We start from the raw sequence: 12,889 nt of genomic DNA, 5'->3' as shown, positions 1-12,889 counted from the left end.
TTTCTATGAAGAGAAAAAATGTGAAACCCTATTGATATTTTACTAACAAAGCCACTGACCAAAGCTAGAGCACAATTAACAAAGTATATGTTGCATTAGTTGGCGCTTACTCTTTGGTATTTTTTTTTTTCTGTAAAAGAACAAGAAAAAAGAAACATTCTACAAACATTTAAAAAATAAAATAAAATAATAATAAGATATAGCCCATAAAGATGATATTGTGCAATGATAGTGGTGATGATTTTCATGCACGAAGAGAATAGCAATGGATTTGCTTTGGGTCTTCGGTTTCTCCTTCTATTTTGTCAGAAGAGAGAGCAGCATGCAGCCTTTCCTTCATTTCTTTTTTTTCTTTTCTTTTACTTTTCCGCCCTTTTTTCCTTTCTCCTGTCCTATCTTTCCTTTCCAACATTGGACCGTTTGCTCAGTTAGTTCAGTTGAAAGCCGAGAGAGAGAAGAAAGAAAAAAGTTGGTGACCAAACGAAACCATGGATGGTTATAACTTCTTTGCTTCTCACGTTCGAAAGCAACTTCACGAGGGATGGTGGTGGGAAACAAATGATGATTGATGACAATGATGTTGTCTGTGACTGTGACTGTGACTGTGATCGATGCGGTGATTTTATTATTCTCTCTCTATTAATATATTTCTTTTTTGTGTGCTCTTCTACCCATGATGATCTGGGTTGTCAGGGTCAGGCCAGAAGGAAGAGTACTTCATCCACTCTGCCTCTTGAGGGTTTGGCATGGATGACTCCTGCAACAAAATTAATTGCAAGCTTGCCACGTTTAGATTAATAATTAGAACTAATTAGGGTTTCTAAAAAGTTAATTTTCTGATAATTTTGCAACAAAAAATTTCCTGTAAAATTATAATTACAATTAGCAGAGAACCAGAGTCCATGGCTATCACTACCTTTGTTTTCTAAAAGTGAAAAAGAGAGTTTCTACTTGAGTTCAATAGAAAGCCGGTCGTTTTCACAATGTACATTGGTCTCTCACTATATAATTTAATAAATATATTCTTTATATGTTGTTAGGGTTTGATCCTATTATGTTTTTTACTACCTCATTTAAGAATAAAATGGTGGGTAATAAAGGTTTTGTGTTTTGAATTTCGGTTTGAAATTATTCAACATAATGACGGCTTTACAGTCAGGTGGCAAAAAAGATTATATTCTGTATAGCCCTTAGAGTCTAGATATGCTAAGTGTCTACCGTCCTTTTTTCTTTTGGGGGAGGATTATAATACCTCCAAAACTTGTAAATGATAAGGCCAAAAAAAAAAAAAAAAAGATAAAGAGAAAAGGGCAAAAAGGCTTTGGCTTCTCTCTATCTTTAATTTAAATTAATAGTAATAAATAAATTGGTCTTTGTTGCTTTTGGTTCTTTCTAATGATCCTTTGCTTACTTTTTCCTTCTTTTTGTCTTGTAATTAGTTTGTATTATGACAAAACAAGGGTCATGAAATTCAGAGTAAAAAAGTTGATATATGTACTCACTTCTTTGATATTACTACTGCTGGAAGTGCAGCCCATTATTAGTTCCTCCAAACCAGATGCAGACCTATCTCCCATTTTATGATGCTGTTGTTGGTTGTGGTGTTGCTGCTGTTGATGCTGCTGCTGTTGTTGCTGTGCCTGTTTATTGATAGATAAATGCAATAAATAAATTAACGACAAACAAACCAAAAACATATAAATTAAATAAATAAACAAGTGCACATCTTAATGATATTGTCTTCAAGGATTAAAAAGTGAAATGACAGTTTCATTGTTTGCAATTTAGCAAACACTAAAAGCTACCCCAGAGATTGGTTTGCCACATGTACAGTACAGCATGGCATAGACGCTAGGGTTTGGTCATGTGATAACGGGCTTCGCAGGTGCAACTCAGTTCGAGTTATTGACTCAGTTTTTTACTTCTTCCTTTCTTTGTTTGGTTGAGGAATATATTTTCAATGAAAGTTTGGCGGCATATTATAATATCTAACGGTTTTGATAACAAGTACTATTCTCGTGATCTATTTATCTTATTTAAATGAATGACTAAGTGATTTCCAACTTGGTTGATCTTTTACAGAGATAATCTTCATATAATGATACTAAAGAATAAACAGTTTCATTTATAATAAAATACGGTCACAAGTGAGTAGATGAGGAACTACGCACACAGAGTGAACACAAGTGTATGCACCAAGTAATTATAACATGTGACCACTAACAAATGAACAAATGTAAAACTAAACCAACTAGAATAAATACACCAGCTGATTACTGGTGATGAGCTCTAATTCAAGTGATAGTGGAGTAGGGTGAAAAAGTGATTAGTTCAATTTTTATAGTATGTCAAATATATTGCTTCATTATGTATACTTATATATGCTAGCTAGCTTGGGTTACTTGTGATAGTACGAAGATATGGGGTTTGATGGAATATTACCTGGAAATTTTCGTTTTGAAGTATCAACCGGGAGTAGGAGTCCTGATCAAGAATGATGGAGGTGTGGTGGAGAGGAGATGGAGAGATGATGGTGGAAATGGGATGTGAAGGGCGATTGATGTGGAAAGCTGTAGCTGTTGCAATTTGTTGATGATGGTGCAGTTGCTGCTGCTGCTGTTGTTGATGTTCATGTTGATGCTGCTGCTGATGATCAGGTACTAGTTCATGGCCCATATGATGATGATGATGATGACGCTGTACTGCTACTGATCTCTGGTGCTGCTCTTGTATCTCTTCGCACGTGCCAGTTTCTGGTCTTTCCCTTACCGTTGACGCCTCTCCTCCTATCCCCACCTGCAAATGGATACCCCCATGAACAAATCCGCTACCATGTCTTTTTTATATCAACCACATTTTATTCACTTCATTTTCTTATTAATCTTTTCTTTGTTTTATTTATTTCTGTGTGTGTTTATTAGTCGAGCAGCTTGAAATTTGATTTCAGTCTGGACCATTTTGGTATGTAAACTAGTTTTATTAGCTGAGAAATGAAATCAAGAGTGGTCCATGAAATTTGTAATGCTGCAATTGCAAGCAATGGGTTATGAAGAAAATGACAGCATATAGAAAACATTTTTATTATTACCACATATGGCTAATTAAATTTTTGGAAAGTATTTAGATGCATATATGAAAAATTTGTTTTAAGTGTTTAATTTAATAATGAATAAGCTAGTCTTATCACGGTTTTAGGCGACATAATGTGAAACGTGATGTGTAAATACAAACATTAGTTAATAAAATTTATCTTATTAAATTTTAATTTAATTGTTTTGAAGTTGAAGATGCAGAAAGCATTTATCTAATTGATGTAATTATAATTGTTAATTACCTCATCAAAGCTTTTTCTGAAGGGGCCAAAGCTGAAGTGGTCTGATTTCAACTGATGAATGTCAATGCCACTGTAGCTTGAAATTGGAGCAGCAGCAGCAACCGCAGCTATTGCTGTTGCCGCCATTTGATCATGATCTCTATGAGGATGAGAAGGTAATATTTCCTTAGAAGAACAACTCCCACTCCCACTATCTCTTCTGCTATTAGTAGCCATAATATCACTGCTTCCTTCTCCAGTTGTCGCACTAGCTCTATCAGACCAGTTGCATTGCCTTGGCTGAGTCTGATAGAATATCTTTGACACCACAAGCTCTCCTTCTTTCTCCTCCTCATGCTGCCCAAGATGGTATTGGTGCATCACCCAATTCGTTTTTTCAGGTTTTCGGTTTTTCCCAAAGTTAGTGTAGAGGACTAGAATTTTCTTGCAGCCTTTTTGTTTTCCGTTCACCATGACTGGCCTGGTCTTGCCTGTCTTGTGCCACCTTGTTTCCCCTCCTTGCAAGTCACATTCTGTTTGGATTTTTCTTCTCTTTCTTGTCCCAGTTGTGTAGGCTTTTGATGGCCTATGGAAGAAGTGCCTGCTCAACCCATCTCTTGTGACTCCTATTGCAAGAAATAATGTGAACAAGACATTAATATTATTGCCAAATCAAAAGGTTAGGTTGACTTAGGTGTGACAAAATGTGATACAATATTTAGCTTCTTTCAATTAAGTCATCAGCTGAAGTAGTGTATGGTAAGCAACAAACTAACTGCAAATTGCCAATCATACTATTTCAACTTCACTAATTTGAGAGAGAGAGAGAGTGAGAGAGAGAGAGAGAGAGAGAGATAGATACTAATATTCAAATATTTTTACCTGGAAGTTTTTCAGGATGGGTGTAACAAATCCCATCTTCTCCTTCAATTGTAGGGATGAATTCATCAATCAAAGGGTGAGATTTGGAGTCTTTGGCTTCTACCTTTGCTTCAAGGTGTTCAATTAGTTCTTGGTCTGTTGGATCAAATTTCACTCCTGCTGGTAGACCTAACCAGTCCTGCAAGCAAATTAGCTCGATTTAATTTTATTTCAACTAAAAATATTGAATTAAAGCACCCATAAAAAAGAGAACAAACAAATTAAAGTAAAAGATAAAGATGGACCCTTTTTATATTAGCATAAAATTTTACTCCATATTCAAAATAATTACTATCAAACAATATTATGCAAGAACCATAATTCTTCATATGCCAAGCTAAGAATATTAATTGTTGGATTAATATGATTTACTCGTACCGGCTTTCCTTCGAGCTTGTGTCCACAACCGGGACACTGCTTGGATCCGCACATCTGATGCTCTTCAAGCTTTGCATCAATGAGATCAGAACTTCTGATGGACCCCAAATTACTCTTACTCATTGCTGTTTTCAAATGAAATGCTATCTTCTTCTTTCTCTCAAACTCATCGACATACCGTCTTCTGCGAAATTTTCGTCATCCTTGTAAAAACGCCTGCTGCTCATATCCCAGCCGCTTTCTCTCTATACACAAATCATACACAAATTTGATTGAGATCTGCTGATGAACTGTATGCACAAAAGGGTACTCTTAAAAAAGAGTAATGAAAAACATATATCTGATATAATATATATATATATATATATATATATATATATATATATATATTTGCTGGATTGATTTTGGGAATTTGATTGAGGATCGAAATACGAACTAAATATCAAGCAAGAAGAACAGCTTCATCAAGCTAATGAAGAAAGGAAGCAAAATATCGTAAACAAGTTTTGAAAGCTTGTAAAGTTTTCTCCCTTTGCCGAATCCAATTAATATGAAAAGGTGGGATTTTTGCAGAACCCAAGTGAGATATATGAAACCCAAGACAGAAATACAGATATTTTGATTGAGGAAAATCAGTGAGGAGGAGAGAAGAGGGATCTGAGGTAAGCTAGGGAGAGAAAAGGAAAGAAACTGTCACAGTGAGAGATTGAGCTATAAACCTGCTTTAACCATGGAAAACACCAGAGAGAGAGAGATGAGAGTTTCCCTCTCTACTTTAACTGAAGGGGCAGTGAGAAAAAAAAGGAAAAGTTGTCCTCAAACCCCTAACTACATACCATCTTTAAGCCCTTAAAGCCTTATTTGCTAGGCGGTTTGAGAGAGAGAGAGAGAGAGAGAGAGAGAGAGAGAGAGAGAGAGAGAGAGAGATACGAGAAGAGGATAGAAAGAGAGAAAGAAAACCAAGTTGGTTTTGCGCTAAAGAAAGCTAGAGAGCCTTGACTACAAAAGCAAAAGGCAAGAACCAGCCTTCACAGCTGTTACTAAGGCACAAATACAAAAGCAGATGAACCCATCTTTGCAATATTTATATATATTTATTGAAAAAATTGATTTATACGTATAATATTATAGTATATAGGAGCCCTAATATATATGTGTCTATATGTATAAAATAATGGTTGGTATTTTCATGGTAAAAGGCGGACAAAATAAAAAGAAAAAATACAAAGATATATATATATATATATATATATATATATATATTGAATGTATAATTAAGTAGCAATTGGTAGAGTGTTTTGATAATTAGAGCAATTTTTTACTATCTCATTACATCCTGATTTTAACCCTCCTCATTTTTTTAGTCTAGCTTTGAGTAGTACGTATAAAGTTTTAAACAAGAAACTTATAATATATACATATGTTTATACTTATAAAACAATGGTTTGGTATTTTTGGTAATAGGTGGATGTCAACAAAGGTATTTAAATTCATGACAAAAAAGAAAGAAAAAAAAACAAAGATAGATATACTTGTACATATATATATATATATATATATATATATATATATATACGTGGCAGCAGAAACTTTGAGTGATAGAGACGAAATCAGGAATTTTACAGTCCCACTATTTTTTTATTTTCCTACAAAAGTTTTAGTTATGAGGCATATATAATAAAGCCAAAAAATTGTTCAAAAGATATATTGTAGAGAAAAAAAAGATGATTGGTGCTCACATGGGTATTGAGCTGGAGTGCTGATCATGATGCTTTGGCCATGAATGTTGCAGAGAGAGAGAGAGAGAGAGAGAGAGAGGCATTAGAAGGTTGCTTGATGTGCAAGGCAAATAGGTAGTATACTTAATGGACCACCACCACCCCTTTTAATTACAACTTATGCAAAAAAACATATTATAAAAAGAAATAAATAAATAAAACTCTAGAGGAAACTTCAGGTAGAAGCACCCACCGAGTAAATAAATTACCTCATCCGAAAAGAAATCATGTTTTTTTGCCTGGAAAATATATTTTTCTATGGCCCTTGTTTCTGGCTTGTGTTATTTGTATTTAGAGGAGGATGCCTCGGGTACTGCACACTCATACAAAGTATGTTAGCCTCCTCCTATATTTGAAAGAAGTGGGGTCCCCAAAGGGTGGGACTTAGATCCTTGTGGCCTGGGAAAATCTTGTGCTATCGAAAGTGTCTTGATATGCATCGGATGATGGTGAGCCCTTCACGTTTATAACATTCATTCATTCATTCAAGCAGTCAAAAATAAAATGATGGATGGTCCAACATGCTGTTTACACAACAGATACATGTCCATGATTGCTTATTTGTCTGATATCTCCCCCTTTGTTTTTTTGTCTTTTTTTTTTTTTTTTTTTTTTTTTGCTTTTTCTTTGTTCTTTAATTAAAAATAGAAATCCTTAAGTTAACTTATTTTTATTCCATTTTGGGCTTAAATCGTAATTTTCTTAATGAAAAGATCAGATATCATTGATTCTGGGGAATATATAACAGAAATACGAGACAAAAATCATGAATTCAACTTGTTGAAAACCTTGGATTGGTCCCTTTTTGTCCCTAGGGAATGAAAGAATTAGATTGTCCTATTGTATTATTCAATAAAAACAGCTTATATCAACACTTTTTTTTATGCTTTATTGATACTTCGTATGGAAAAATTCTTTAATGTAACGATCATCACCACGTAGTACCAACGGATAAAAACGACACAGTTAAATTTCATAAACTTAGGATCTAAACTTGAGTTATAATAATTAACGTATGAGGTGAATATATAGGTAACTGCACAGTTACACTAAAAAATTTCTTCAGTATATGTGGCATGTCTATCTACAAATTTTTTTGTATTTTAAAACTGGAAACTGCTATGTCTTTTCAGCAAGAGGAAAAATTGAGGCAAGGAATATTTACTAATAAGGGACAATTCAAATTTATATGGCATGATTTGCATATGAAATATTCGAAGAACTTTCAAAGCTCTGCATTATTTGGGCACATCTTTACGAGGAAAATACTCCCTCTTTATGAATTATATAAGTAAAGACATGTATGAGAATATTTGCTACAAGTAGGTAGAATAATACTTGGTACATGTCAAAGAACATATAAATTAAGATTCAACCCAAGAATTAAATTCTTGAATATAATAGAAACCTTGCAATTTGTATTTTATATTCATAAAACCCTCTGAAAAAGTTTCCTGAGCAAAATTCAAGACAAGATTATCGGGAAGGACAAGGACTTGGTTAGAAAGTCGTGATGTCCGGGACCGAAAGGAAAATGCTTAATACGGTTACCCGTATTCAAGCACATGCCTTTTCAAATGTGGACATTTTTTCTTGAAAATGCTTGATAGGCATGCTGCATGCTAACACACATACATATTTACAATTGAATATGGTTCGTGAAATCGTAGATAAGTAAGAGCACCTTCAACTATACTGGTTAAAAAATAATCCGTTTCGACTTGAAATGATGTAAATGTACGTTGTTTATAACTAGCCACTTTCATAATGCTCTCCAACATCGCTAGCCAAAGTTTGGAAAGCTTTGATTGTTTCTTTAAAGTAAAACTCACATTACTTAAAAAATGTAGTACATTGGAAGGGTTTTTCTACAGTCACTTTCTCTCCCTTGTGAGCATCCATTGTTTGGAAAACTAAACTTGACTCACGGATAACTAATTTGTTTGAAGAGTATTGTGAAGAAATTTGAGTTGAAAAGAGTTTAGTCAATCTACTAAAGATTTCCTCAAAGTTGTAGTGTCGGTAAACATTTACCTCCGCACTCGAGGCCAAAGTTCGAATGATCTTCAACGTTTGACCATTTTGTAACCAAACAAAATACACTACACATATAGTTCATGAGTTTTGGTACAAAATGCAAGAGGAGACTACTCATTGGGGGCGGGACGTTGTCATAAAAAATATGGTTTGTAGAAAGCAAACGACGTACTTTGATTTGGAAGAAAATATTGTTCATGATGATCATAAGTTTATGATAATGGTGTTTTTGCATGCATGTTTTAACACATTCCTCATTGCCAATCTCATCCCGTGGTAAAACTGCGTATGAGTGGATGAGCGGGTGAGTGGGTGGTTGCCAAATGCTAATGGATGTTCGCCACAAATGGTAAATCCGTCGGCACATTCATGATTTCTCAAAGCACAAAGTGAGAGACAAGTAGAGGCGACAAAAGACACGAATAATATAATTTTCTTTTTCTATTTTACTTCTCTTTTCTTTTCTTTGTTTTCTACTTTTTCCAGACTGGGCAGAAGATTGAGAGGGGGAAGAATCTTCAGAATTTTGTCCTTAATCTCTTCATCTTTATATTTATATTAGAGTAGATGTGAATTAAATTAGTTAATTAAAATAATATATTTATTCCTTAAGACATGAGTTAGATCAGTTGATTAGGATATCATATTATCATAGAATATCGTAAATAGTTTAGAATATATTGTCTAGCTAGAATATAATATCAGATACTCATCCATGTAACATAGAACATCGTAAATAGTTTAGAATATATTGTCTAGCTAGAATATATTATCATAGAATTTTGAGTGTACGGACGTGCCAGATTTGTCATGGTAAGTTCGGTACGACTCCGAATGGTTGTGAGAGGAGAGCAGTGCCGATGTTAGGTTCATCTACAATATCTAACATTTGCTTCCATTTCTTCAACAATTTGCACTTTTGACTTTTCCATCAACGTTTGCTAATAAAATTAGACATAATGATACAATAACAATGGCATAACCATCGTCTGATAAACTGTACCAACAAGAGATACATATAAGATCGAGACTACGTATTGGGTTAATTACACTCGAGATTACGTATATTTCCTCATTCATCCGAAATTTTTTTATACAAGCTCTAGCGTATGTGGATGCCAAGCAAAACGAAGACAACAGATCAGCTTAATGCCCAGTTTGGCACATGAAAGCAAATTCATTTTAAATGGAACTTTTCGCAGACTGAACCGTAGCTTGGGACTCTGGTAACATGAACAGAGGATTCTCAGTAAGATGATAACCTGCAATCACCATATGATGCCATTGTAAGAGGGGAAGATAAAAGCTTTTAACCAATAGGAGGGATATCCTTCAACGAAACCTCATCCACAGCCTTCAAGAGATGGCTCAGTTTCCTAACAAGGAATAAAAGTTTCTGTGAAGATAAAAACCAGAAACGAACTTCTTTCAAGTGGTTTGTAAAAAGGCGTAAACATGTGAGCAGCATAAGGTATTGATAAACCTAGGAGTTCCATGTGAAAATATGCGTGTGAGAGGGATAGGAGCACCGATGCTGAAATAGTTTGGGGCTTTTTCCACAATTATACCAATACCAATCATGTGGTACAATCTATAATGGACGAATAGCACAATATGCTTGCAAAGCATTATCGTACAATCCATTTTCGTTAAACAGATAACTAACAAGCAACGTCCGCATTAGCAATCAAAAATGCATTAGGCACATCCAACACAGTTCAACACTAATATATACAGGTACGAGAAAGGCCTTACCAATCACTGTACGTCAGAATTTGTCTCCCAATGGCTGTTGCAAAAAAAAATCTGGACACTGAAATCCAGAGGCAGCTCCCAGTATAGTTTAAACAGAAAATAAATTCTCCTTATTCACATTTTCACATGACATAAGGAAAGTTTCTTGCAGTGGAAGCTTGGATTCCAAAAATGCCAGTATTGTTGTAGATGCTACTGAATGCTAAAATCGAATGAAATTCTGAATATTGATTTAACACACGGGAATCTGCTCATCACGTATAGCACATTAATTCAGATGCCAAGGCTATTTAAACCAGAACAAGAAAAAAAAATGAACACTTCTGATCTAAAAGAACGGAATAGGTGAAATATAAAAGGGACTCTACTTCCTAGTGGCTAGTTGAACAGAACCTCCTGAAGCACTAATGTCCATGTTATACTTTTTTTAGTTGGACTATTTAAATTTCTGCTTGTCTTTTGAAAACTTACATAGACGTGAGTGCATCCCTTTTCCAGGTCCACAGGCTGAAAAAGATTCACCACCTCCCATTAGTGCCTACATTAAACTGGATTCGTTACCGCCTTCCAACCTTCAATCCTAATAAAGAGCACAGAGTAAAATTCTGAAATGCATATAGCATAAATAAAATAAGAGCAACACTTGAAAGCACACTAAGGAGAAGTGTTAAAGCATCAATTTTATTTTTTTGGGGTGGGGGGAGGGGGGCGGAACACAAGGAGTTATAGTTACTAGAGAAAGACGATAGTTGATATAGACCTGAAGAGTATTCAGAGTCATTGCATCCCTCTCATTGTGCCAGCCACCAGGAAGTTTAAATGCAAGGTCACAACGAGTTTCCTGTCATGCAAGACAAATCAAACTTTTAAGTTACTGGATGAAAAAGAAAGAAGGGATAGATAAATTAGATCAAATAAGCACTTCCATGAACGACCGTGCGTACCTCTGACCTTAAGGAAACTATTTTGACACAATTCGGGAGAGTTGTTATCTTAACATCTACTGGTTGAACATGGTCAGGCAATGCAGGTGGGAGGTTGATGCCTGAAAGAAGCAAGCCTAATGGAGGCATAGACCTGGACTTTTCCCCAATCAGCCAGCCAAAACAAACCTCGGAAAGGAGAGGAGGAGGAGGAGGAGGAGGAGGGCTTCGTTGCAACATCATTCAAACTTGAAAATCTGGCCACTCCCCTGTTAAACGCGCTTATACGACCCTAATATCCCCATCGAAATCTGCGAATAGAAAAGTTACATTCTATCAGACTATCAGCGTACATGAAAATAACACAGAAATTTTGTATAGAAGCTAAAAGACTGAACCTTTCGTTTTCGGGTAAATTACTGAGCATCTCAACTTCCACCAAAACATACAGAACCTTGAAAAACTTGATCTTTACTAAAACGTAGCGAATTGAATTTTTTTTCTATGAAAGTTGAATTTGCTTCTCAAAAACTTGAACATTACTACTCTGAAACAAATTGAATATAACTTTACTAAAACGTAGTGAATTGAATTCACGCTGAAAACATTGAACTTTACTAATCTAACGGATTGAATTTTACTATCTTAACGTCGCAAACTTCCAATTTTCTTACACTTTCTCGGCATCCAAACAACCATCACGCATTACTAAAATCCAAATGAAATCACCAAATTATCAGAGACAAGTACTGACCTTGAGAGCCCTAAGGCGCGAAGCTGCGGTTTTGAACATGGCGGCGATCGGAGGGTGCCGATCAGCTTCAAAATCCTTGACCGTACGGACTTTGATTCGCTGTGGAATTTTGGTGGAAGGATTTGGGAAGAGTGGAGGAGGAATCGGATGTGAGGGACTGGCTGGCACGTGCTGGTGCCACCATTACCGGTTGCGGAGGTCGGACTGAAGTGGAATTTTGCGAATGGGGAAATCTGGGCCGTAGAATTGACGACAAGATACAATCCTTACATTGACGGCTGGATTAGTGCCAAGTCAACACTGGTGTAAGCATGAGCAAATATACCTTGCTCAGACTTACACGAGTGTCCATGAAATGTATTAATTAACGAAAAAAATTTGGATTTTCCTTTTCTAAAACAAAGAAAAAACACCACCAATTATTGTCTCATTAAATACAAGTTTAAAAGGTATTAATTAACGAGTGTACATGAAATGAAAATAACAATATCAATTGATGCGTGTTAAATAAATTTTAAATACTGTTAGATTCATTTTTTAGTGTACACGAAATACCATTATTCAAGTTTTTAAATTTCAAGGTTAAAAAGTAGTTTATTTGATCCATTTCAATCTTTTGATCACTCAAAATCTCGCTGGAACATACGAATTGATTCAAAGTGAGTGTGTTAAAATTCCTATATTTTGTTATACAAATAAAACGTTGCCATTTGTGTTTTTATGATAAAATACTTCTTTTATGAAGTTGTCATGTTTTTGTTAGACTATTCGTCATATATGTATAGTATTTGTCTCAGATTGCGGGCGGGACAAGTGGTCGCATTCCAACTGTTCAATATTCTAGCAACTTATGAGCATCAAAGAATGTGAATATATCCTTAGTGCTAAGTAACTCATGGTGATGCTAAAGTTAATGAGACAATGATCCTTATTCAAATGATGATTCTGTTTAGAAAATGATCTGGAAGACCAAGATTTTAAACTCTTTGGAATCCTGCTTCCTGCCAACTTGGAAGCAAATTCGAACTAA

At 35.2% G+C, this 12,889-nt stretch overlaps 2 protein-coding genes across 11 annotated transcripts; both read right to left on the bottom strand.

Annotated features, from left to right (window-relative positions):
- LOC137715762 (NAC domain-containing protein 75) lies at nucleotides 1-5,469 on the bottom strand. Its single transcript, XM_088684861.1, has 7 exons — nucleotides 5,332-5,469; nucleotides 4,613-4,857; nucleotides 4,196-4,373; nucleotides 3,335-3,939; nucleotides 2,443-2,796; nucleotides 1,503-1,640; nucleotides 1-757 (listed from the first exon to the last, which is right to left on the bottom strand). The coding sequence occupies exons 2-7, from the start codon at nucleotides 4,733-4,735 to the stop codon at nucleotides 668-670; spliced, it is 1,488 nt and encodes a 495-aa protein (XP_088540987.1). The 5' UTR covers nucleotides 4,736-4,857; nucleotides 5,332-5,469; the 3' UTR covers nucleotides 1-667.
- A 3,882-nt stretch (nucleotides 5,470-9,351) lies between these two features.
- On the bottom strand, nucleotides 9,352-12,124 carry LOC137716095 (putative mitochondrial-processing peptidase subunit alpha-2, chloroplastic/mitochondrial). Of its 10 annotated transcripts, none has more exons than XR_015956302.1 (5): nucleotides 11,860-12,111; nucleotides 11,127-11,416; nucleotides 10,943-11,023; nucleotides 10,654-10,762; nucleotides 9,352-9,803 (listed from the first exon to the last, which is right to left on the bottom strand). XR_015956302.1 is itself a non-coding variant. In XM_088685194.1 (5 exons), the coding sequence occupies exons 2-5, from the start codon at nucleotides 11,346-11,348 to the stop codon at nucleotides 9,771-9,773; spliced, it is 372 nt and encodes a 123-aa protein (XP_088541320.1). In that variant the 5' UTR covers nucleotides 11,349-11,416; nucleotides 11,860-12,111; the 3' UTR covers nucleotides 9,352-9,770. The 10 variants fall into 10 exon arrangements, 2 of the variants coding, with proteins under 2 accessions (XP_088541320.1, XP_088541321.1); XR_015956303.1 differs by having other exon boundaries at nucleotides 10,654-10,720; nucleotides 11,860-12,108; XM_088685194.1 differs by having other exon boundaries at nucleotides 10,654-10,689.
- Between the last annotated feature and the right edge of the window lie 765 nt (nucleotides 12,125-12,889).

This window comes from Pyrus communis, chromosome 15, assembly GCF_041283825.1.
Source record: "Pyrus communis isolate YQ-2024b chromosome 15, ASM4128382v1, whole genome shotgun sequence".
In the NCBI taxonomy this organism is placed as follows: domain Eukaryota; kingdom Viridiplantae; phylum Streptophyta; class Magnoliopsida; order Rosales; family Rosaceae; genus Pyrus; species Pyrus communis.
This window is presented reverse-complemented; position numbering and strand designations above follow the sequence as displayed.